Source organism: Chrysemys picta, chromosome 1 (assembly GCF_011386835.1).
Source record: "Chrysemys picta bellii isolate R12L10 chromosome 1, ASM1138683v2, whole genome shotgun sequence".
Classification (NCBI taxonomy): Eukaryota; Metazoa; Chordata; order Testudines; family Emydidae; genus Chrysemys; species Chrysemys picta.
Window position 1 is genome coordinate 204,663,087 of NC_088791.1, and position 23,181 is coordinate 204,686,267.

The 23,181-nt window shown below is 41.1% G+C and overlaps 2 protein-coding genes across 19 annotated transcripts in view; both read right to left on the reverse strand.

Annotated features, from left to right (window-relative positions):
* Positions 1 to 23,181, reverse strand: part of LOC135978000 (uncharacterized) — a 1,156,726-nt gene that overhangs the window by 1,109,606 nt on the left and 23,939 nt on the right. The window lies entirely within an intron of this gene.
* SYTL5 (synaptotagmin like 5) overlaps positions 1 to 23,181 on the reverse strand; it is a 164,887-nt gene that overhangs the window by 50,490 nt on the left and 91,216 nt on the right. For all 18 annotated transcript variants that reach the window (XM_065579088.1, XM_005294654.5, XM_005294652.5 and 15 more), the window contains 3 exons: positions 14,408 to 14,523; positions 9,891 to 10,023; positions 4,197 to 4,322 (listed from right to left, as the gene is read on the reverse strand). In XM_065579088.1, coding sequence (XP_065435160.1) covers positions 4,197 to 4,322; positions 9,891 to 10,023; positions 14,408 to 14,523 — 375 coding nt within the window. The remainder of the gene's footprint in view (positions 1 to 4,196; positions 4,323 to 9,890; positions 10,024 to 14,407; positions 14,524 to 23,181) is intronic.

The window sequence follows — 23,181 nt, forward strand, 5'->3', positions numbered from 1 at the left end:
CCAAACGGAGTCGCTCCTGAACACACAGACATGTCAAGATGTGCCTTTAGTAGCTCTATTGATACAAGCCACTGATTTGGACGGTGAGGCTGAGATGATGGATAGAGGTGAAAATTGCCATGCTGACTCAACACTGACGGAAGAAATCCTGAATCTTGCCACTGGCTGAGGCCACTACTTGATGTTTAGACCAACCTACGACCCACCAGAGCATTCCTAATGCCCATGGCCTGCTTCAACACAATATACTAATGGCCAATTCATTAGCATTTTGTCGTCATGTTTACATCATTTTAGTTTACACAAGTGTGTAAATAGACAATACTATACATAAAAACAACCTGTCTAAATACATATGAAACAAGCTGAATTTAAAATATAAATCAATACAGGTGACTTTAAATCTTATTAAAATATGTAGAATCTGTTTGGCCCACACAAGGTTGGGCTCGGGTTCATGTGACCCTCCTGTGTCATAAGGTTGGGCACCACTATTTTAGATGAAGCCCAAAGGGAAAAGTACTTTTGAAGGTTTTGATGAGTACCTGTAAGTCTGCCCTCATGTTTACCCTCTCTCTCTCTCAGGGTACGTTTACCCTGCAAGTGAAGGTGAAATTGCAGCCCAATAGGCATACTCATGCTAGCTTTAACCTGGCCAGAACAGGTAGCTATTGTAGTGTAGACGTTCCAGCATGGGCTAGAAACCAGACCAGAAGTCTGCTAGAGGCTCTGGACATGTACTCTGGTTGCTAGCCTGTGCTGCCACATCTACACTACCTTTACCACAGGTATGCCTACTCATGCTACAATCACACCTTCACTTGCACCGCAGACATAGTCTAAGGCTACATCTACACTATATGCTCAGGGTGTGATTCCCTTGCTTGTGTACGCGTACCCACACTAGCTAGTACAAGTATAAATCGCAGTGTAGCCACAGAAGCACGGGTTACGGCAAAACAGGGACAGTTTAGCTATGCTGAGCACATATCCATCAGTTTCAGGTAGATTTGTCCTTGGCCTGGCTAATCCATGCCTCTACAGCCACTATCCCTGCTACCATGACTACCCTGCTACTTATACTCATGCTAGCTGAATGGGAGTTAGTGCGAGTATGTGTACACAAGCAGGGGAATCACACCCGTAGCTCGTAGCCTAGACACAGCCTAAGCTTTTGTACTATGCTCACTGCAGCATATCTGAATACCCACTGCAAAGTCTATTCTGCCTGCTTTGCAAAACACATACTACAGAAGGGAACTTTAATGAAGTGGGTGATCTACTTCTTGTTCTATCTGAGGACATTGCATCGTATCAATGCTAAGCAGTAAGATAGATTCTTGAAAGCAAAGCTCTGTCACCCCAATCCTTCCAGTTAAGCAGAAAAAAATACCAGTACAAAACAAAAAAGAAACAGCAAAGAGCCCACATCTGTTTTAATAAAACTTCAAGGCACAAATCATGGCTGCATACAAAAGGTCCAATTACCTAAAGGAAACTGCATTTGGATTCTAGACAAGAGTTAACTTTGAAGTTGGCCTGGCTAATGAGATCTGTTCAGAGTGAATAAAAGCAGACTGATGTTTACAGTCTCCCTGAACTCTCCCAATCTTTCACCTTCTGCAGTACAATTAATAATTATAGTCAACAAATCAAAAGCCAGGAGGGAAATAAGTTGCTTGTTTAAATAATAGGACTCATCTGTAATTCATCAATTATGATAATGTTCTTTTCACATAATACCATTCACAATGAACTTGTCAGAATGCTGCCAAGGAGATTAATATTCAAGCCGCTGTTCATTTAATTGGCTTGGAAGTTTTGTATTTAAAAAAGCTACAGTTTTATGTTTATTCTTGGAAAAACACAAATATTGTGGCAGTTCTTTCCCCATCATCTGGGACCAGATTTTCAAAAGAGCTTAGGTCCTATTTCAGGCACAAAAATAAGTGGCCAGATCTTAAAATCTATGAATTTTGAAGGCTAGAAGAAACCATTATGATCATTTAGTTTGAACTCTTGCATAACACAGGCCCAAGAACCTCACACAATAAATTTCTACATCAAGTCCATAATTTCTGGTTCAGCTATAGCATATCTTTTAGAAAGACATCCAGTCTTGACTTAAAGAACTCAAGTGAAGGACAATCCACCATGTACCCTGGTAGGTCTTTCTAATGATTAATTACCCTTGCTGCTAAAAATTTGCACCTTCTTTCTATTCTGAATTTGTCTAATTTCAGTTCACAATCACTGGATTTCATTATGCCTTTTTCTGCTTACAATGGAGTAGAAAATGGGTCTGCTCTGCAGTGCCCTCTTCAGGGCCACGCCTGGTACAATCGTACCAGGCCCTCCCACTGGAGTCTGCAAGGGTCTGCCCCTATAGCCTGTGCTGTAACTCTGTGTCAGTCTCTAAACAGTCATGTAACAAAACAGCAACTCAGGATTTGGCTCTCTGCATCTTAAGACAAAGACGGGAGGGGGGGAAAAAAACCCTGAAATGCAAGTGCTTATTTGCAGCGCTTAGGTCAAGGCCCTGGCCTGGGGTTAGCCCCGAGGAGCTCCTCCTCTGTCCCAGTCTCACCCAGCTCTGCCCCTGACCAAAAGCAGGCATGCCTTCTTTAACTGGCCTTCTGGTTCTTCACTGGTCAATATTTCTCTTGGCCCTTCTAGGCCTCTGGAGGACTGTCTTGTTGGTCACCTTGTCTGAGTGGATTTTCCTTGGGCAACAAGTGTCAAGATGCTGATGCCTCCAGCAGGAGACAGAGAAGGTCTGACAGACCCCATCACAATCAGGTGCTGAGGTCTTTTAGCAGCCTGGCAGCAAGTTCTCAATTGGAGCAATGTGTCATAGCTCCCCTGAGGTATGACAATTTACAGCAGTTGATTATGTGCCCCCTTATCCTTATTGCAAGGGCTGAGCGCTACAAAATCTAGTGGTTTGTGACTGCTTGTTTGGAATTACCATCACAGTGCACCAGGGGACTGCAGGCCTTGCCCAGCACCATCAAACAACCAGAAAAACTCACTGCTTAACAAAGAATTAATAATAATTTTTAAAAGTACTTTCACATGTACTCTGTTCATTCTGTTGCCTTTTTTTGGAACGAATCTTGTGGAGTGTTAAGAAAACGTTACAGAGCAGTGGGATCAATTGCTCTCATTAGATAATGAGGACAGAACAAGCAGTAAGGAGCAGCACAGAAAATTTACTTACAGTTGCATAACTGTTCTTGTTATTAATAGAACAAACTGCTCTGGGAGACTATGGAATTCCCATCACTTCAGATATTCAAAGCTATGTGTAACACTGATCTATTACGGATTGCTCAGGAATAATTAAATTATTTTTGCCATGGTATGAGACCCACATGCTTTAAGGATACCAGCATAGGAGTTGGGAGCAGACCATTCTTAGTGAAAGCCCCGGACACTGGAATTAGTTCCACCCTTCGCCCCCAACACCACCAGAGTTCATGTCTGTGGGGATGGTGTATTTCCACTTGTGGGAAATAAGGAAAACAAACCCATCCAAGTGTTCAAGTGCTACTGTATACGTTTTGAGTTGCTAAAGAATATTCTAAATTTCCATTTGAGCATAAAGTGAAATTACACTATTTTTCAATCCACATCATAAGATTTCTAGGCAGGTAAAAAAATCAATACTGAGTGAACACAATTTGTATCCAGCATAATTTGGGGAAATTATGCAAATAAGAAAAGGAGTAAATATCAGTTGGCCAAATTCTGGATTTATTTTTGCACATTACAAAATCTGCATTCAAAATATGGGCATCAGGTTATTTAATACTCAACAGTATTATTGTTTGTAAATGGGCAATAACTGAGGTCTCTTACACCAGGAAAAACTGATCAAGGAATTAGATAGAATCAGAATAATTATGGAAAGACTATGGAAGTGAAACATTTTAAGAGCTCAACTGACATTTTGCCCAAGTTAGCTACTGCGGTCAGCTTTATGCTTGACTGACTACAGGCTCAGTTTTGCAAGGTGCTGAGCAGAGCTGGCCAAAGTAAGTGACCAAAAAGGACAAACTTTCCTGAAAAATGTTGACATTTTTCAACCAGCTCCAGTAGTGCTGAGCACTCAAGAGCGCAAAGGGCTACACAGGACTGCTCAGTGCCTTTCTGGATCAAGCTCTGAGCTATCATCAGACTTCTCTGTCCCTTACCTGTCAGAACAGGGAGTAGACCTGACACTGCGTAAACTTTGGGCATCAGCCTCTGAACTGCTGCTTCTTCCATCTTCAGCTTTCACACTGGCGATTTCTCCTTTGGTCACTGCCCTGATGGCCTTCCTGAGGAGCATACATTAAAAAAATGTGAAAATGTAAAGCACACAACACTTAAGCCAATGTTACTTTTGTGAGATCTTTCCTATTAGAAAAGAGAGCAGGCAATGGTTCTGATAGCACCATGCTGTGCTTCTAGGGGCTATGTGTTTTGAGTATTGCTGAGGTCAAAAATGGATGAGGCAGTCACAGGTTTAGTAAAACGCTCACCTATCTCTCTGACTCATATAAATAATAATAGTGCCATGTATATTACAGTAACAGTCAAAGCATGCCAGGAGTTGTACAAACACATAAGAAGAGACAGAGCCTGCCCCAAAGAGCTTATGAACTAATTAAAAAACAAACAAACACAGAGGCGGAAAGGGGCATGAAAAAGTCCCTACTTAATAGCAGGATGATTGTTAAATAATTGTGGCTGAGCTGCAGACAAGACATGGAAAATTGCGGAAAAGTAAAATGGACCTATATTAATTGCAGTAATTTGGAAAAGCCACAGAAGACCTATTTGTTAAAGAAAAATTTACTGGAACAATATAAACACTCAAGTATTACAATTTTTTTGATAATCAGATATTTTGCCGCAGCTATATTACAATCATTAATGACAGGGCTGACAGCAGGAGCCCAGCCAGAGTCCCTCTGTCAGCCCCGGGCGGCTGGCAGTCAGGGCTCCTACTGTCAGCCCTGGATGGCTGATAAAATTGCAGTGGAAGCCGAATATTGCGGGATCTGCAATTCTTGCAATACTGTGAATTGAATAGGGCCTTAGGTGTGACCATACAATCAATGTGGTCAGAGTGACAACCTCAGCTAGTAGTAGTTCTGATGGCACTAAGTATCATGTTAGTTCCTTTTGTTTCCTTTTTATTGGTTGGGGGTGAAATAGGTGGGTAATGATGTAAGAAAGGAGAGGAGCAAGAAGGGATAAGATTGAGGGAATGAGAGAAGAATGGGAAGATGGCGTAAAGTAAAGCAGACAGAAAAGGAGGAGATGATGAAAAGGGGAAGTGGGAGAGTCCCGTGTTGTATCTGGAGCAGAATTTTATCATTCCCTCCCACCTCCAAGAGCCCAAGGAAAGATGTCTTGGGTGATGTCAGGAATCAGAGTCTGAAGCTGGCTCCTGTTATGGCTGCTAAGACACCTTAGTTAAATTTGCTGATGGAGACTATACATTATATATTAGCTGTGTTGCAATAACAGATCTAATTGTTCCCATGGCTTTTCAAAAAGCTGTGTAAAATCACTCATGGTGATTGTAGGAAGTGCTTTGCTCTGATCTTCCAGTTATAAGATCAATCGCCCATCATCAAATATACTGCAGAACTGTTTATCACAGAGGGTGACTTATTGGTAAGCTAATACTCCTTCTTTTTCTCTTCTGGCCCTCTTAGATAGCTACTAGATGCACACTCAGTAAACTGACAGACAGGCCCAGCGTCTTCAAGGAGAGAAGATCATCCAAGATAAAAGGGATCTCAGAGTTCTGGAGGTAAGCTACTGTTGACAGCAGCTGGAGAACCACTTCCATTTGGCAGCATAGCCCTTCCTTGTAGAGAGCTTCCTGCTGGTAAGGATGTACTGTACCTATTCAGAGACGACCTCTCTCTAAGCACCAGATGGAGGGAGGCTGGGTTTGGATGGTTGGTTCTGCCCTCTGTTCTGAGACAGGTGCAGATGTATGAATGGGCGAAAGGCCACCAAATTGTGTTGGCCACGAAGGTGGTGCCAGGATTATTGTTGCCTTGTCCTGCTTTGACCTTCTTGAAGACATGGGGTAATAGATATATATTAGCGGACCTGACCACTGTACCAGAAAGGCATTCTCCTGGAGTTATGTCTATGGGCACTTAGGAGCTGTAGGCATTTCTTGTTTGCGTGGGTTGTAAAGAGGTCCCACAATGGGAAACCCCACTGCCAGAAAATGTCCTGCACCACTGAAGAATGGAGCTCCCACTTGTGATCCTGGTGGAAATGCCTGCTTAGGCTGTCTGCTAAGGTGTCCATTGCTTCCAGAAGGTGCGCTGCCAAGGAGGTTATCCAGTGCTGAATGCACCAGTTCCAGAGCATGACTGCTTCCATGCAGAGTGGGGCAGTCTTCGTTTCTTCCTGTTTGCTTATACAAAATACAGTAGAGTCGTGTTGTCTGACATGAGTTAGACATGCACAGACTGGATGAAGGGTAGGAACCTCTTGTATGCTTCGTGCACTGCTGAGAAGTCTGATGCTTAGTTTTGATTCTTGCAGAGTCCAGGACCCCTGAGAAATATAGTCATCCAGGTGCACGCCCCAGCCCAGAAGAGAGGCATCCGTTATGAGTGTCTTTGTGGGTGGTGATAGGGGGAACACAGGGAACCCCTATGCAAACAGTCTCTTTCATTTCCCACCCGGCGAGAGAGGTGAGGATGTTTGGAGGAAGTGAAACTTGTTTGTCCAGGGCATCTCTGCTTGGGAGCATAGACTGTCCACAACCATGCCAGGAGGCACCAGAGGTGGAGCCTCATGAAGGATATCACCTAGGTGCAGGCGGCCATGTGACCTAGAGGGACCAGGTTGGACAGGACTGCTATCTGGGGGCTGAGTCAGAGCTGAGTGATGATGTCCCTCATCATCCGGATTCTGTCCAGTGATAAGTATGCTTTGACCAAAGGGTGATCTTGGTGCACCATAAAGGGCAGGACTCTCTTGTGAGCTGGATGAATGTCTATATGAAAATACGGATCCTCCAAATCAAGGTCCACAAGTCAGTCACCTTCATTTAGGGATGGGATTATTGAGACCAAGGTGCTCATCCTGAATTTTGAATGGCGTATAAAGACATCAGCTGGTCCAGGATTGGTCTTCCAGCCCCCCTTCATTTTGGGTACAAGGAAATATCTTGAGTAACAACCCTTGTCCCTGTGTTGAGAAGGCATAGACTCTACTGCCCATAGCTGAATTAGAGAGTTCACCTCCTGTTTGAGAGACCTCTTGTGAAGAAGGATGGGAGGGGCGTTTTGGAGAAGGAGTAGAAAAGAGTTCTATGGTGTAGCCTATCAAGATTTTGTCTAGGACCTATCTGTCCAACATGATATGGTGCAGCATTGGGAGGAAATGGGACAGGCAGCCATCAAAGGGTGTGGGGATAATTGGTGGTGCGGATACTAGTTGACATCTTTCGAGCATCCCATCAAAATACTTTTTCCACAGGAGGCTGTGATTGAAGAGGGGAAGGTGATGGTGCACTGTGACTGCCATGCTGTTGTGCGTCACTTCTCAGGGAGCAAAAAGGCCCTTTGATGATAGATGGGCTGAGAGCCAGGACAGGATCTATGAGTTCCTCCTGTGCACCAGATATATATCCCCAAGGAGTGGAGAGCTGCACAAGACTCTTTAAAGGAGTGAAGTGACTCATCTGTTCCCTCGCTGAACAGGTTGTTACCCTTGAAGAGGAGATCATTTACTGTTGCCTGGACCTCCCTGGGGAAACCTGAGGGTTGCAGCCAGGAAGCCTACCTCATCATGACCAAAGTTGTCATATCTGCTTGCAGGGACAATCTGTCAACCAATTTCCCCTTGTCAGGGATGGCCTGGAACTGGAGACCCCACTCCGATAGCAGCTTATTAGCTAACTCCAACAGCTTGTTGTAATTAATAAGTCATACTTGGACATCAATATCCGGTTATTCACTATATGAAATAAAAGGCTAGCTGATGAAAAATTCTTCCTGCTGAAGAGATCCAGCCTGATGGCATCCTTGACTGAAGGACTGGTGCAGCGTGCTGCGTTCCATGACAGTCTGGACCATGAAAGAGTTCGGATTAGGGTGTGAGAACAAATATTCTGCCTCTTTGATGGAACAAAGCAATTTTTGTCTGCCCTTTTTGGGAGAGTGGCACAGGTGGCTGGAGTGTGCCCCACCACCTTAACAGCTGCCAATATGGCCTCATTACCAGGAAGTGCCACCTTGTCTGAAGGATGTCCAGGAACTTATGAGTTGGATCTTGGACCTCCTCCAAGGGGATCTTGAAGGTTTCTGCAATCCTCCTTAGGCCTTGTTACTGTCTATAGTCATCTTGTGGCAAGAGTGAGGCTGGTGCCACTCCCTCATCTGGAGAGGAGGAGGAAGAAAGTGCTATCAGTGGATGCAACTTTCCTCTTGAGTCCCTGCACTGGGCCAAAGTCAGTGACAAGATACCGGATTCAGTGAAGCTGCAGTCTGACCCAATATGACAATTCCCATGTTTTCCTAGCTTTCTCTGCAATAAATCTTTCCCCTTTGGAGCTGATTTGTCACTTGAAATATTGAAATTTTAACCATAGCAGATTTTCCCATTTGGGGGTGAATTGCAATAAAAAGGGAAGATAAGAAACAGGCATAAATCAGTTCTCTAAATATTTAGTTACTGTGCTACTAAGTGTTCACAGCAAAGACAGTGAATGCTCCACTCCACTAAGGAGGCAGACTTTCTGTATACCTTCACCATGGCTATTATCTGCATGAACTGTAATTAAATGCAATTTTTAGTGCCACCGATTCCTTAGGGTGTATTCCCTTCATCTGCATAGGAGTACTCAGAAGCAGCAGCTGCTTCTTTTATCCAACGTTAATGAGGCAAAATCAAGTGAAGTTTCTGATTGATTGTCAGAGATCCAGTTCACTCCTCCGTTCTCTTGACCATCACAGCCCTTATAATTTACATACTCAATATGCTGTAGATGCACCTGGACAGCAATTCAATCAGTAGTAATTAGCAAACTCTTAACCAAGTGCTTTTCCTATGAAGAGTGACCATAGGATCTATGTTCCATGTCAAAATTTGCTCAATTTACCAATAAAAAGTTGTTTTTCTAATTGCAAGCCTGGCTAACTCAGCCCACGATCCGAATGTTAAGCTGAGTTCTGTCCTCCCCATGGATCAGTACCAATTTATGCCCCAGTAACAACTATGCAACCCCACAGCACATATATCATTTACTCTTTACAAACATGTAGCCCTAGTTGCCTTATGACACATTTTATTGAGGGGATATTCTAAAGATAATGGGGTTGCACAGATGTCACTGAGGCTGTAATGTGCCCAAGAACTATTTTTATTTACTGAAGATGATTCATAAAAGGAAAACATAGCTTTCAGATCACAGGGTGAGTTTACAGAGCTGGAAGTTCGGGGCAAAACATCATTTTACTTGTAAACTGAGCTAATTTTATGTGGAAGCCACTCAGAGGAAACAAACATGGATCTTCAAGGTTCCATTTTTACAGCCATTTTTCAGAGTAGAAGCACACTTAGAGACACTTCAAATTCAAAGTGTAACCTCTTACCAGGAGGAAAAATCCAATAGTTGCCATTGCCTTTTGCTGCTACCTTGTAGCAAAAGGTAATTATAGCTGCATTTCCTAGGAGACTGCAGTCTAATTATAGCAATTGTTTCAAAGCAGATTGTTTCTAACCCTGGGAAATTTTGGTCTGATCTGCAATACTGGAGAGTGAGAGAGAGAGAGAGAGAGAGAGGCTGGAGAGACTCAAAATAAAATCTTCTCAGAGGTGCTGTACTCTGAATTATCAGTTTCCAAAGTTCAAGGCTTTACCCTATCTTTCTGGGTCCACTGAATATTGATTTCTGCCCACTTGTGGAGGAAGCTGGGGTATCTGGCCTTTGCTCTGCATTCTCCTGGGCGTGATCTTTGGCTTGTCCTCCTTCTTTCTTACCGGAAACAGTATCTGGAGGAGAAAAAAAATATATTCCGAGAAATAAAGGCAACATATGCCAAGTGTGCATCTGATATAAATAAAATATCTGTTTTTAACTAATAAAAAACCTGTTCAGACTATCACAAAACCATTTTTGCATAGCTTGGTTTCTTTTTTAAATAAGAAAGCATCACAAAAGTAACCAATTTTATTTTAGTTATTTTAGAAATTTGATGCAGGTGGCTTGTTGTTGGTTTTTTTGTTTGTTTTGTTTTTCAACATTTCCATTGGATTATGCCCCCAACTTTGTTGCTAATTAATAAATTAAATAAATTTAGTGATGGAGGAAAATGGAAAAATACACTTCACAGTTTATAGCACTTCCTGTGTTAAGTGAGAGAGAGCACATTCTCTGCATTAAAAATGTTTTCAACTGGGAGGAAAATGTGGACAAAATGCCTTGGACATTACTTTTTTCTCATTATACATCTAACAAAAATATAAATACACAAATACAGCAATAAAAACAAAATATACATCTCAATATCTTGCATAAAATAAAGACAGAAAACCATGAACGTTAGTCACGTGCCAATGGACAATTCTTGAGGTGGCACACAGACCAGAAAGGTCAGTATTTTGCCAAGTAGAATATCAGAATTCATAGTAATTATTTTTAATGGCAGCCAGCCTCCTTCTTCCTATATACACTTAGTCACTGTAACTTAGCTACTGAATATGATAAACACTACCTGGAAACACAGGCTGTACTTAGATGGTGGCACGTGGGTGAAGTGTTAAAATAGTTCAGCTGAGAGGAGGGACCTTTGTATTCAGAAATAACTCCTATTCCTTAAGCTGGTGAAGCTGTAGTGGAGGTGAGACATGCAGGCAGCTCTGAGGAATGTAATATGTGTTGGATCAGTGAAGCAGACCACATTATCCATGTGTAAACATGTTTGTGCATGTGCAATGGGAAGCTAGGTGATAGGAAAGTTTGAGTTCCATGGGGGTGGGGGGGGAGGAAGCAGTGGCAAAGATGGATAGTTAGTGTTTAGAGGTCAGCATAATTCATGCTGGAATGTCTGGATGTTAGCATCCAGAAAGTGAAATTTGAGAGATCTTGCACTACTGAATAATTTGTCTTTGTTTATTTAGGTCAAGATCTCATATAAATTGTAAGCTCTTCAGGGTAGAGAGAGTGTTCTTTTCAATGTTCTGTAAAGTATCCAGTACTCTTCAGACCTTAGTTGCAAAATAAAAAGTTGACTAATACATAATTACTATTCAAGTTCAGTGATAATTGGAAATTGTTTAGGAACACGTTACTAGATGCCAAAGAAGCCACAATCAAGGAAGAAGGCCATATTGGTTAAAAATATGACTGGGTTTAGAAGGCAACTATTAAAAAAAAATAAAAAAAAATAATATATAACAAACGGAAGAAAGGGGAAGTTGATAGTAATGAATATAATTGTAGAAAACTGAAAAGGGAACCAACGGGACAAGGAAAAATCTGTGGCCAATGGAGTTAAGGACAATACGGAGTTTTTAAAGTATATTAGGAACACAAAGAATCCAAACAACAGTATCATTCCATTACTAAATGGAAATGGTAGAATTACACCTCTACTCCAGTATAACGCGACCCGATATAACACAAATTCGGATATAACGCGGTAAAGCAGTGCTCCGGGGGGAGGGGAGGCTGCACACTCCGGTGGATCAAAGCAAGTTCGATATAACGCGGTTTCACCTATAACGCTGTAAGATTTTTTGGCTCCCGAGGACAGCGTTATATCGGGGTAGAGGTGTATCAATAATAATGAAGAAAGGCAAAAATCTTCAATAAATATTTGTTCTACACTGGGGGAGGGGGAGACTATGTAATCATGTCATATGATAACACTCTCTCCATTCCACTAGTATCTCAAGAATGTCAAACAAGAGCAACTAAAGTTAGACAGTTTATATCAGCCTATCAGGATAATTTGTATCCAAAAGTTTAAAAAAAGCTGGTTGAGGAGCTTGATGGACTGTTAATATTGATTTTCAATAACTCTTGTAACATCAGGGAAGTTCCAGAAGACCAGAAGAAAGCTAATGTCATGCCAATATTTTAACAAGATAAACAGAATGACCCAGGTAATTACAGGCTTGTGAGTTTGACATTTATCCCAGGCAAGATAATGAAGCAGCTGATATGGGACTTGATTAATAAAGAATAAAAGGAGTGTAATATAATTAATGCCAATCAGCATGGGTTTTGAAAAATAGATCCTGTCAAACTAATTTGATACTTTTTTTTTTCTTAAAGATCAAAAGTTTGGTTGATAAAGGTAATAGTGTTGATGTAATAGACTTAGACTTCTGTATGGCATTTGACCACACAACATTTTGTTTAAAAAGCTAGAATGATACAAAATTAAGATGGCACACATTGAATGGATGAAAAACTGATAGGTCTCAGAATGTAACTGAGAAAAGGGAAAATCACCATCGAACAAGTATATCTCTAGCGGGGCCCTGCAAGGATTGATTCCTGCCCTTATGCTATTTAACACTTCTAGTAATGACCTAGAAAAAAATATGTAATTATTACTGATAAAGTTTGCAGAGAGAGTGGTAAATAAATGAAGAGGGCACGTCACTGATACAGAGATATCTGGATTATTGGTAAGCTGGGCGCAAGCGAACAATGTGTGTTAATATGGCTACATGTAAATGTATACATCTAGGAACACTGGACGTAGGCCATACTTACAGGATGGTAATTATTCTGGGAAGCAACAGATCTGAAAAAGATTGGGTATGTGTGTTGTGATGGATAATCAGCTGATCATGCTGTGGCCAAAAGAACTAATGTGATCATGGAATGCATAAACAGGAGAATCTCATGTCATAGAATCATAGAATATCAGGGTTGGAAGGGACCTCAGGAGGTCATCTAGTCCAACCCCCTGCTCAAAGCAGAACCAATCCCCAACTAAATCATCCCAGCCAGAGCGTTGTCAAGCCTGACCTTAAAAACCTCTAAGGAAGGAGATTTCACCACCTCCCTAGGTAACCCTTTCTAGTGCTTCACGACCCTCCTAGTGAAAAAGTTTTCCCTAATATCCAACCTAAACCTCCCCCACTGCAACTTGAGACCATTACTCCTTGTTCTGTCTTCTGGTACCACTGAGAACAGTCTAGATCCATCCTCTTTGGAACCCCCCTTCAGGTAGTTGAAAGCAGCTCATTCTTCTCTTCTGCAGACTAAACAATCCCAATTCCCTCAGCCTCTCCTCATAAATTATGTGCTCCAGCCCCCTAATCATTTTTGTTGCCCTCCGCTGGACTCTTTCCAATTTTTTCCACATCCTTCTTGTAGTGTGGGGCCCAAAACTGGACACAGTACTCCAGATGAGGCCTCACCAATGTCGAATAGAGGGGAATGATCACGTCCCTCGATCTGCTGGCAATGCCCCTACTTATACAGCCCAAAACGCCGTTAGCCTTCTTGGCAACAAGGGCACACTGTTGACTTATATCCAGGTTTTCATCCACTGTAACCCCTAGGGCCTTTTCTGCAGAACTGCTGCCTAGCCACTTGGTCCCTAGCCTGTAGCAGTACATGGGATCCTTCCATCCTAAGTGCAGGACTCTGCACTTGTCTTTGTTGAACCTCATCAGGTTTCTTTTGGCCCAATCCTCTAATCCTCCTGTAGGAGTATAGAGGTTATTTTACCTCTGTATTTGGCACTGGTGCGACCACTGCTGGAGTAGTGGGCATCAGAACTGGACACAGAATTCAAGAAGGATGTTGATTAGTTGGAGAGGGTTCAGAGAAGAGCCACGATAATGATTAAAGGTTTAGAAAACCTGCCTTATAGTGATTGAACTCCTTGAGTCTATCTGTTTAGCTTAACAAAGAGAAGGTAAAGAAGTGACTTAATTACAGTCTATACATACCTACATGGGGAACAAATATTTAATAATGGGGTCTTCTATCTAGCAGAGAACGGTAGAATATGATCCAATGGCTGAAAGTGGAAGCTAGACAAATTCAGAGTGGAAATAAGGTATACATTTGAACAGTGAGAGTAATTAACCATTAGAACAGCGTACCAAGTATTGTGGTGGCTTCTCCATCACTGGCAACTTTTAAATCTAGATTAAATGTCTAACAGCTTTGCTCTAGGAATTATTTTGGGGAAGTTCTGTGGCCTGTGTTAAGCAGGAGGTCAGATTAGATGATCACAATGGTCCCTTCTGGCCTTAGAATCTATGACTCTATTAAAAGTAGTGACACAGGCTATGAATTCTATAATATGAAAGATAAAACCCACATTTGGTAAAAACATTTTGACAACTAGGTTTAAAATACAAGTCTAAACAGAGAACAACTTTTCTTGTGTGTTCTTATTTTTACCTGGGACTTTGCGTAGGATGGACTGTCTGACAACATCAGTTCCAAGGAGGTTGGATTGTTTGAAGCGCTTTGCTCTCTCTTCAAAAAACCATTCACCTGTCACTATCCTTAGCTGTCTACATGAGAAAGAAACAAAACAAAATGCACACATGAACTGATCCAACCAGCCAAAACTGTTTCTTAAATCCTCAGGACATTGTCCACCCAACATGCACACATACAGCTATGGATCACAGTACAAGCTAAAGAATCAAAAATTAGCTTGCAAAGTGTAATATAATAGAATAGATCTGGTAGAAAAATTGTGAAAACTCCCTCTTCCGAAAGTGAAAAATGGCTTTTTAGTTAAATGGAAGCTTGCACAAAAATTGATTTTCATCAAAATTTTCATTGTTTCAGGAAAAACTGGAAACCAAAACATTTTTGATCATCAATAGAAGTTAGAAGTTCGTGTTTTTTTATTAAGTGTCCAATAAACATTTCAGATTTTAGTTTATAATGCCTCCCCCCCGCCAATGTTTTTTAAGAGATGGGATGAGGGATAGATAGGAGGAGAGGAGAGCAGGGTCAGAAGTGAGGGTTTGGCAGAGAGGAGCAGGAGGCATAGGATAGGGCCACAGGAGCAGAAATCTCTACTAGGGCAACTCCCACCAGACTCCGTTGTCTGCAGAAGCTCTGCTTTGTTTTTTGCAGAAATGTTGGAAGGTTGGAAGTGAATGAGGCAAGGGACTGCAGGATGAGAAAGGAGGGTCTCATGATTAAGGCAGCTGAAGGTTGCCCTGGGGAACTGGATTCTATAGCTGCCTCTGCACAGATGCTGGGCAAGTCACTTAAAACAAATTTTTCACAGGTGTTCCTCATTTTCTGGGTAAGCAATATGAGACCCTGGGGTCTGATTTGCAGAAGTGCTGAGCATTCACAGCTACAACTGAAAGCAATGGAAGCTGTGCTTCAAACATGCATAATGCTAAGCACCAAGCCCTTAGGTATCCAAAATTAATTGGATTTCTGAAAATTTAGGCCTGAACATCAATGAGTTTCAGCTCCCCAGATGTAAAATAGGAAAAATAATATCACCTGATCTCACAAGAGCATTGTGTAAGGTAATCTGACGTTTACACCAGCTACAAATCACAACCCCAGCTGCAATATAAACATAACCATACTGGGTGTCTCTTCATTCCCAGAGGCCCTGTTTAGTCATAAGTGAAAAGCAGTTTGGTGGTCCCATTCTAGCTCACGTAACCACCAAAACTGAACCAGATATGTGGTTGCTGCTTAGAAGAAGCCCAACACTGTCTGGAAGAGCAGCGTTTGGCAGGTCAGCAATGAGGTGTGCTAGCAGAATTGTACAATGACGCTTACCCAGTGCCTGCTTGCCACATGCTTGGTTACTGACTGCTACCAGCCCTCATATTTAGGAGGAACAGAGTCAATCAAAACATTTTTTAAAGTAAAATAAATAAGCCTGATTTAAAAGGCTGTCTTATAACTGCTTAATACTAATAAAAATCACTACATACAGCATACAAAAGCATTTTTTTTTATTTATGGAAACTAGTTGGAACGGAGGAAGGAGTTACTATAGGCTACATTGAATCTTGAGTGTCCACTGGCCTTCATAGCTATTTAAAAACTACTCCAATAGTTCTTCTCGACACCTGTAAATCCACTGAACTCAACCCTAACACTGGGAGGCATTTCCAGTAGTGCATAATCTGGCATTGTAACAAGGAGTGGTCCATCTCAATCCTCAGGTGCCCCAGGAACCTCTCAGACTCTGCCCATTGAGTGGCAACTTCCTGTGATTTATATTCGCCAATGCCAATACTGTCCCATATATATACAATGCTTCTCTACCTTTAGCCCTTTCCTGCAGGGCTGAGGAGGAACAGAGGTCTCTCTTCCTTGAGATCTCTACACATACTGGGCTGAGCTAGCCCTGGTTACTCCTTCTCTTCCCCAGTACTTTCCTCCTGTGTCCTTCTTATACCCCTCTGCTGATGGACTATTGGCTCATCCAGCCTCCCAGCCTGATCAGCCAATTAGCTTACACATCCCCAATCAGCCTTCTCCAGGGGAGCTGATTGATGCCTAAGTGATCAGAGTGCTGGGCTCACCAGTTAGCTCCCAGCATTCTGTCACAGATATAAAACCACAAAACAGCTGTACGCTTCTATGGCTCCACTAGCAACTCCAACTGTACCAAGAAAAATCTATGCACTAAAATCACAATTTTCCCTCTCTTGGACAAGAATTATTCACACACACATACACTAAAAATACATTTTAAGATTACCGACTTTAACAGACCCCAAGCTAATCTATGGGCTATATTTCCATCATGCTTAGCTTGTAGTTTATGGAGAGTATCACATCCTACATCCTTTGGCTGGCAGAACCACTTAGCTTTATAGTTCTCGGGCCCTTATAAGAATTCATAGCTGAAAAGTCAAGAAATGTGTAAATTCATTCAGTCAACATTGATTGACAAAATCCTTAGTACTCTGAACTGTTTGTACACCCACCCCAATGAACTTTTTAAATTTTGAATAAAAGTTGGTGCTACTCATACATAAAACATTAATGTCTGTAAAGCATTCTTCCAGTCTGTTAAAAAACCTCTTTTTGAAACATTTTCAATTGATAGCACCTGTGTAAATTAGCTACATGTTCATAATAAAGAAGTTTCATGATAACTACTGATCTGCAGAATGCTGCTTCTCTGAAGCACCCAGAAAGATGCCCAATCCTGGTATTCTATTCAGGCAGCAAAGCAGTCCTATTCTGTGCTGTTATTTTCTGTAAGATATGTTATCGATGCTAATTGCTAGCTTTGCAAATGCAAATGACAGTAAATGGTTTTAATATGCTTAAGTGTTGCCACTCCTACTGACATCTCAATGAATACCATCAAGACATGATTAGCTGCAATGTGCAACCAATACTCAATTTCAAAGTATACAAGACTAAACAAAAAACACTTTCTCATGTTATTCCCCATGGAAATATCGCATGGACACATCACCTTTTGCTATAATTTCTGTAACAGTTAAAAGCTTTTGAGTACAAAATTGCACATTGTATAGAGACTACAAGTATTTCCCATGAATATTCACTCAAAACACTGATTTAGCTTCATTTGTGTTCATGACCAATTTGTGCTTGAGTACCATAACATCCCAACAAACAAGTTTATTCTCCTGTTCATAGAAACAGCAAATATTTTCACTTCCTTTTCTAATTGTTTCTTCCGCTTGCCCTTTTTCTTGGGAAAGAAAGGACAGGATTTCCCGGCAGTGAATCTATGGCAGTGGATGGACATTGTATGACAGAATTTTCCTCTACATTTAAAGAAAGCCTAAGTAACAGTTACTGTTTCAAAATCTTACATGACTCCAGCAGAGTGTGATTTTTCCTGACGTGCATTCATTTACAAACATATCAGATAAAGAGAATCATATTTAGTTTGTGTGAGAATGGATATGATTACAGATGATTTTAGGGCATTGATCAGTACTTCTTACTCAGACAAGACTCCAACTTAAGAGAGAGTTTTGCCTGGGTAAAGTCTGAAGAGTACTGAATAGGGCTCTATTGTCAAGAAGAATTCACACTAATGCAATTCTCTCTCATCCAATTATAGATTAAGTTTATTTGAGCACTACCAGAATAGGTTAAAAAAAGAATCAAAATCCAGACATATGCCTGCAAATGTGATAATGAAAGATTATTGCCTTATCTTTTTCTTTGCAGCCTGTTGATGACAATGCAAAAACAATTAATAGAAATCAATCAGTTATTGTCCAAAAGGCATTCAGAAAACCATTTCCACTCAATTTTTTTGTTTACTTTCTAAGGATGTTTGCTTAAAAACAAAACTGATTATTCATTGGAGAACACATAACTTCTGGTTAGCAGGAAGAACAATTTTCCCCTGGGTGTGATAAAAATATATATTGTCACTACTCACCAATAGCATGATCTTCTATGGGTGCTAATTCTTCATAGTAAGGCTTAACATAAGTTTAGTACTCTACATCCGTCTTACCTTTGACTAAATTCCCATTGCAAACTGAACTACAAAGTTCATTAACTCTTTCCAAGGTTACTCCCGAGTTTGACAATGAAACCCCAAAGTGCTGTTTCTCTCTTACTCGCACATCTTATTTTCCCAAGTCTTGTATCACCAACACTTCTCTTGATCCAAGAGAACTGGTGCACTCCTTCCAAACCACACACTCATAGATTCATAGACATTAAGGTTAGAAGGGGTGATTGTGATCATCTAGACTGACCTCCTGCACGTTGCAGCCACAGAACCTCATCCACTCACTCCTGTAATAGACCCCTAACCTCTGGCTGAGGTACACAAGTGCTCAAATTTAAAGACTTCAAGTTACAGAGAATCCACCATTTAAACTAGTTTAAACCTGCAAGTGACCCGTGACCCATGCTGCAGAGGAAGGCAAACCCCCCCCGCAGGTTTTGCCAATCTGACCCAGGGGAAAATTCCTTCCCAACCCCAAATATGGTGACTGGTTAGACCCAGAGCACGTGGGCAAGACCCACCAAGCAGACACCTGAGCAAGCATTCTCTGTAATAATTCTGAGCCTTCCCCATCTAGTGTCCCATCTCTGGCCACTGGGGATTTTTGCTACAAGCAGTCCTGTCATACCATCCCCTCCATAAATGTATCAATCTCAGTCTTGAAGCCAGTTAGGTGTTTTGCCCTCACTGCTTCCCATGGAAGGCTGTTTCAGACCTTCACTATTTGGTGAAGAAATCTGTCAGCTATCACATCCAGGAAAATCTGACCTCCAAGTTTACAGAGTCATTAAAAATCCTTGCTATTGGACTTGCAATTCCATGTGTCAGTTCCTTTAATATTCTTGGATGGAGATTATCCAGGCCCCCTGATTTAATCTCATTAAGCCGTTTGAGATTGACTTCCACCTTGGATGTGGTCATTTCTACCTCCATATTCACGTTCCAATTAGCCACCCTGCTACTAACCCTAAGATCTTCATTAGCCTCATTAAAAACTTCCATTGGTTTGCCAGGTGGGTAAAGCCAACATCCCCTGCACTGCCCTACAAGTGTTGAGGCTGTCCCTAGTCACAATACAGAAGCAGGCAAAGCCCTATCAATAAGGATTAGTGGAAAGATTACCCTGGAGAGTAGATCCTTCAGGAATCATCAGGTAATAGTACCGATACCTATTTTAGTTGCAAACCCTTAACACAGCAGAATCTGGAGAAGTATGGAATGAAAATGAAAATGAAAATGGACGAGTAACTCTTGGGTAACCCAAAAGGCTCAGTACTTGCTAGCTAGTTAGAATTCCTTGAAGTCACCAATGCTAGGTAAATGGCAGGTGAGGATCATATAAACCTAATTTAATTTTTGTTTTTGTAGCTTGCATCAGGGGCTCTTAGAGTTCTGAAGGCCCTTTTTATTGTTGTTGGGTGCACATTAATAAATACAGTAAATTACAGACAGACTGGCATAAAAGATGATTTTGTCTGTGATACAAAATGCAAGAGTAGAATAATGGTTGACATCATCCTGAACCTTTCGCTGTGATGCTCTTCAAAACTAGGACTCTTCCTTATTTGGTTTGTGAAGCAGATGCTCTTTGCTTAAGGCTAAGCCTCGGAGATATTTTAAGCCAAATTTCCTGTCAATGTAACTCAGGTTACGTCAATGAGTTACACCAGCAATGAATTTGGCCCACAATTTTTTCCCCTTTATCTGTTCAATTTATCGTGGGGGGTGGAGGGAAGAAGGAGAATCTTTTCTGTTTTCTTTTTAAATAATTATAAAGAATGTTATATAATGCATGAAAGATGTTGGACATAACATTCTATACGAGCATGGAGGGTTGTCAAATAAAAGGCTGAAAAAACAGAGTTTACAGTATTTTTGGCTAGTCCATTCATAACAAATTGTAATGCCAGACTCCCACCACCAGCCCAACTTGCAATAATGCTACTGTGAGAAGCTGATCACAGGATAGCCAAGAACAGTTCATTTAATCAGAAAAGGCAATTCACTGAATCATCAATACTCCCTCCAAATGGCGCATAAATGCAAAATGTACATTTGGATCTTATTGGATGTGGCAAATGTCTAATATAATTTGTGTTGCCTGCAAAACAAGTAGAAGCTGCTGACAGACGTTCCAATTTATTTTTGACAACAAATGCTCTTGGGATGTTTCATCTAAATGAAACCATTAATAGGGCTGGGCAGTGCTTTGGGTGAGATTTAACAACTCTCCTGTTTAGTTGTTTACATCCTTCTCATCTGGAAGAAACTTCATTGTGAGATCTGCATGACTGCTTACATGTCTAACAGATTCCTGGTAATAAGCAAATCCTGTCTGTTCATTAGTTCTCAATCCATGACCCGCAAACCACTGGTGGACTGCAGATGAGTTTTGGGTGGTTTGCCAATTGGTTGCCTGAAAATTAGCCATCCAGCTATTTGAAGCATGATGAGGGCTGCTACTTTGTTAAATAAAATAACCTAATTTCCATTTATGAGAAAGAATGGAAGAGTTAACTATTGTAACAGATCCTTTACACGACACATCTAACACCTCCACATAAGGATTTTTTTCTTAGGACACTCCTGCTGCAGAAGCTACTAGCACGGGGTTGGCAACCTTTCAGAAGTGGTGTGCCGAGTCTTCATTTATTCACTCTAATTTAAGGTTTCATGTGCCAGTAAAACATTTTAATGTTTTTAGAGGGTCTCTTTCTATAAGTCTATAATATATAACTAAACTATTGTTGTATGTAAAGTAAATAAGGTTTTTAACATATTTAAGAAGCTTCATTTAAAATTAAATTAAAATGCAGAGTCCCCTGGACCGTTGGCCAGGGCCTGGGCAGTGTGAGTGCCACTGAAAATCAGCTTGTGTGCCACCTTTGGCACACGTGCCATAGATTGCCTACCCCTGTACTAGCAGCACTACAGCTCACACTGTTATGGAGCTGGTGCTTACCTGCAGAGGCCCTTGCTCCTAAGGTCTGGTCTACACTAACCCCCCCAATTCGAACTAAGGTACACAACTTCAGCTACGTGAATAACGTAGCTGAAGTCGACATACCTTAGTTCGAACTTACCGTGGTCCAGACGCGGCAGGCAGGCTCCCCCGCCGACTCCGCGTAGTCCTCGCACCGAGCAGGATTACCGGAGTCGACGGCGAGCACTTCTGGGTTCGATTTATCGCGTCCAGACAAGACGCAATAAATCGAACCCAGAAGTTCGATTGCCAGCCGCCGAACCAGCGCGTAAGTATAGACAAGCCCTAAGGAAGCTTGCAGCACTGCAGCTATTAAGGACTATTAAGGACTTTATACCTGCTTGCTAGGTCACTGTTCCTGAAAATGCAAATTGAAAGCTAAACAGAGATGGAGTGGAGATGTTAAAGAAGCCATTTCATGCTGGTTTGAGCAGGCAAGAAACCATGTGACTGTGCAGTATTATGAAGGACTTGAACTATGTGACAGTACAGCTAAAAACTATAAATTGTATTTTCATTCACCACTCTAATCAAATTGATCATATTAAGCAGAAGCTACTGTATTTTAAAATCTAGATGCATCATTACCATCACTTTAGTTTTATATGTTCATGAAACTGACAAATTTGACATAAACATGACAAGTATGTATTTAATATTTGAACAGACATGCCTGAAGTAAACAATAAAAGTAAAACCCATCATCTGCTGCATGAAATGTGAAGAATAAGGACATATGAATCCTTACCAAGCATTTGACCTCCCTGGCCAAGTCTAATGACATGCATAGTGAAAGAAAATCATAAGTAGACAGTCATAGCAACTGACAGGTTGAACAGGCTTGGAAACCTCAGTGTCACCACCTTATATCTTTGTCTTTTTCATCATCAATGCAAATTTTTTTTTAGGCTCTTGAGTCACAGCAGTCTTGATTGTTAAAATGCTCATATCTCATAGACCATATGTATAGAAAATACTTACCTTCTAACAAGGCAAGGGAGTCCAAGCGTTAACCGTCAGACACCCATATACTATACTCCACATACTTTCAATTTATAGTGAACAATTTACAGAAAGGGCTTCAGGTTACAGTTGCTTAATCCTTCATCTCCTTTAGGAGCGTCGATCCATTTACCTACAAAAATATTTTTTCATTCAAAATATAAAATGAATTCCTAAATCTGTCTTGAAGTTTGAATTTAATAATTGCATCTCACATTCCAAAACTAAAACTGAAGCACTAGAAATGAAACTGTCTCTTGCACTCTATTATTTTCAGACACTGATAACTGTAACAAGATGGGAGTGTTTTTCCTAGCAATCTATTTTTCTTTCTCCCAATCCTGACGTGGGACCAAACTGCACTGTATGACTTAGATAATTTTTCAGTATATTTAATGGGACACCAAACCAAAGCTTTTAGAGTATTTTTTTAAACTGACCTGAGATCCAAATTCACATATGAAAACATTATATTCTTTTACCCCTCCAACCTCTGGCATTCTCAATAGCAAGTGTAGTGATAAACAATACCCTTTCCAATGCATTTTGTCAAAGTAAGGTTTGGATGGGTTCTCCAGTGTAGTGCCAGATAGAGTGTATTGCGACTAATAGCTTTAGTGAGCAAGCGAGTATGACAGCAATAACTTTATCTGTCTGCTTGCTTTTACCCCTATCTTAAATGACTGGGAATGTTTTAAAGAAAATCATGCACAATCATAGAATCATAGAAGTGTAGAA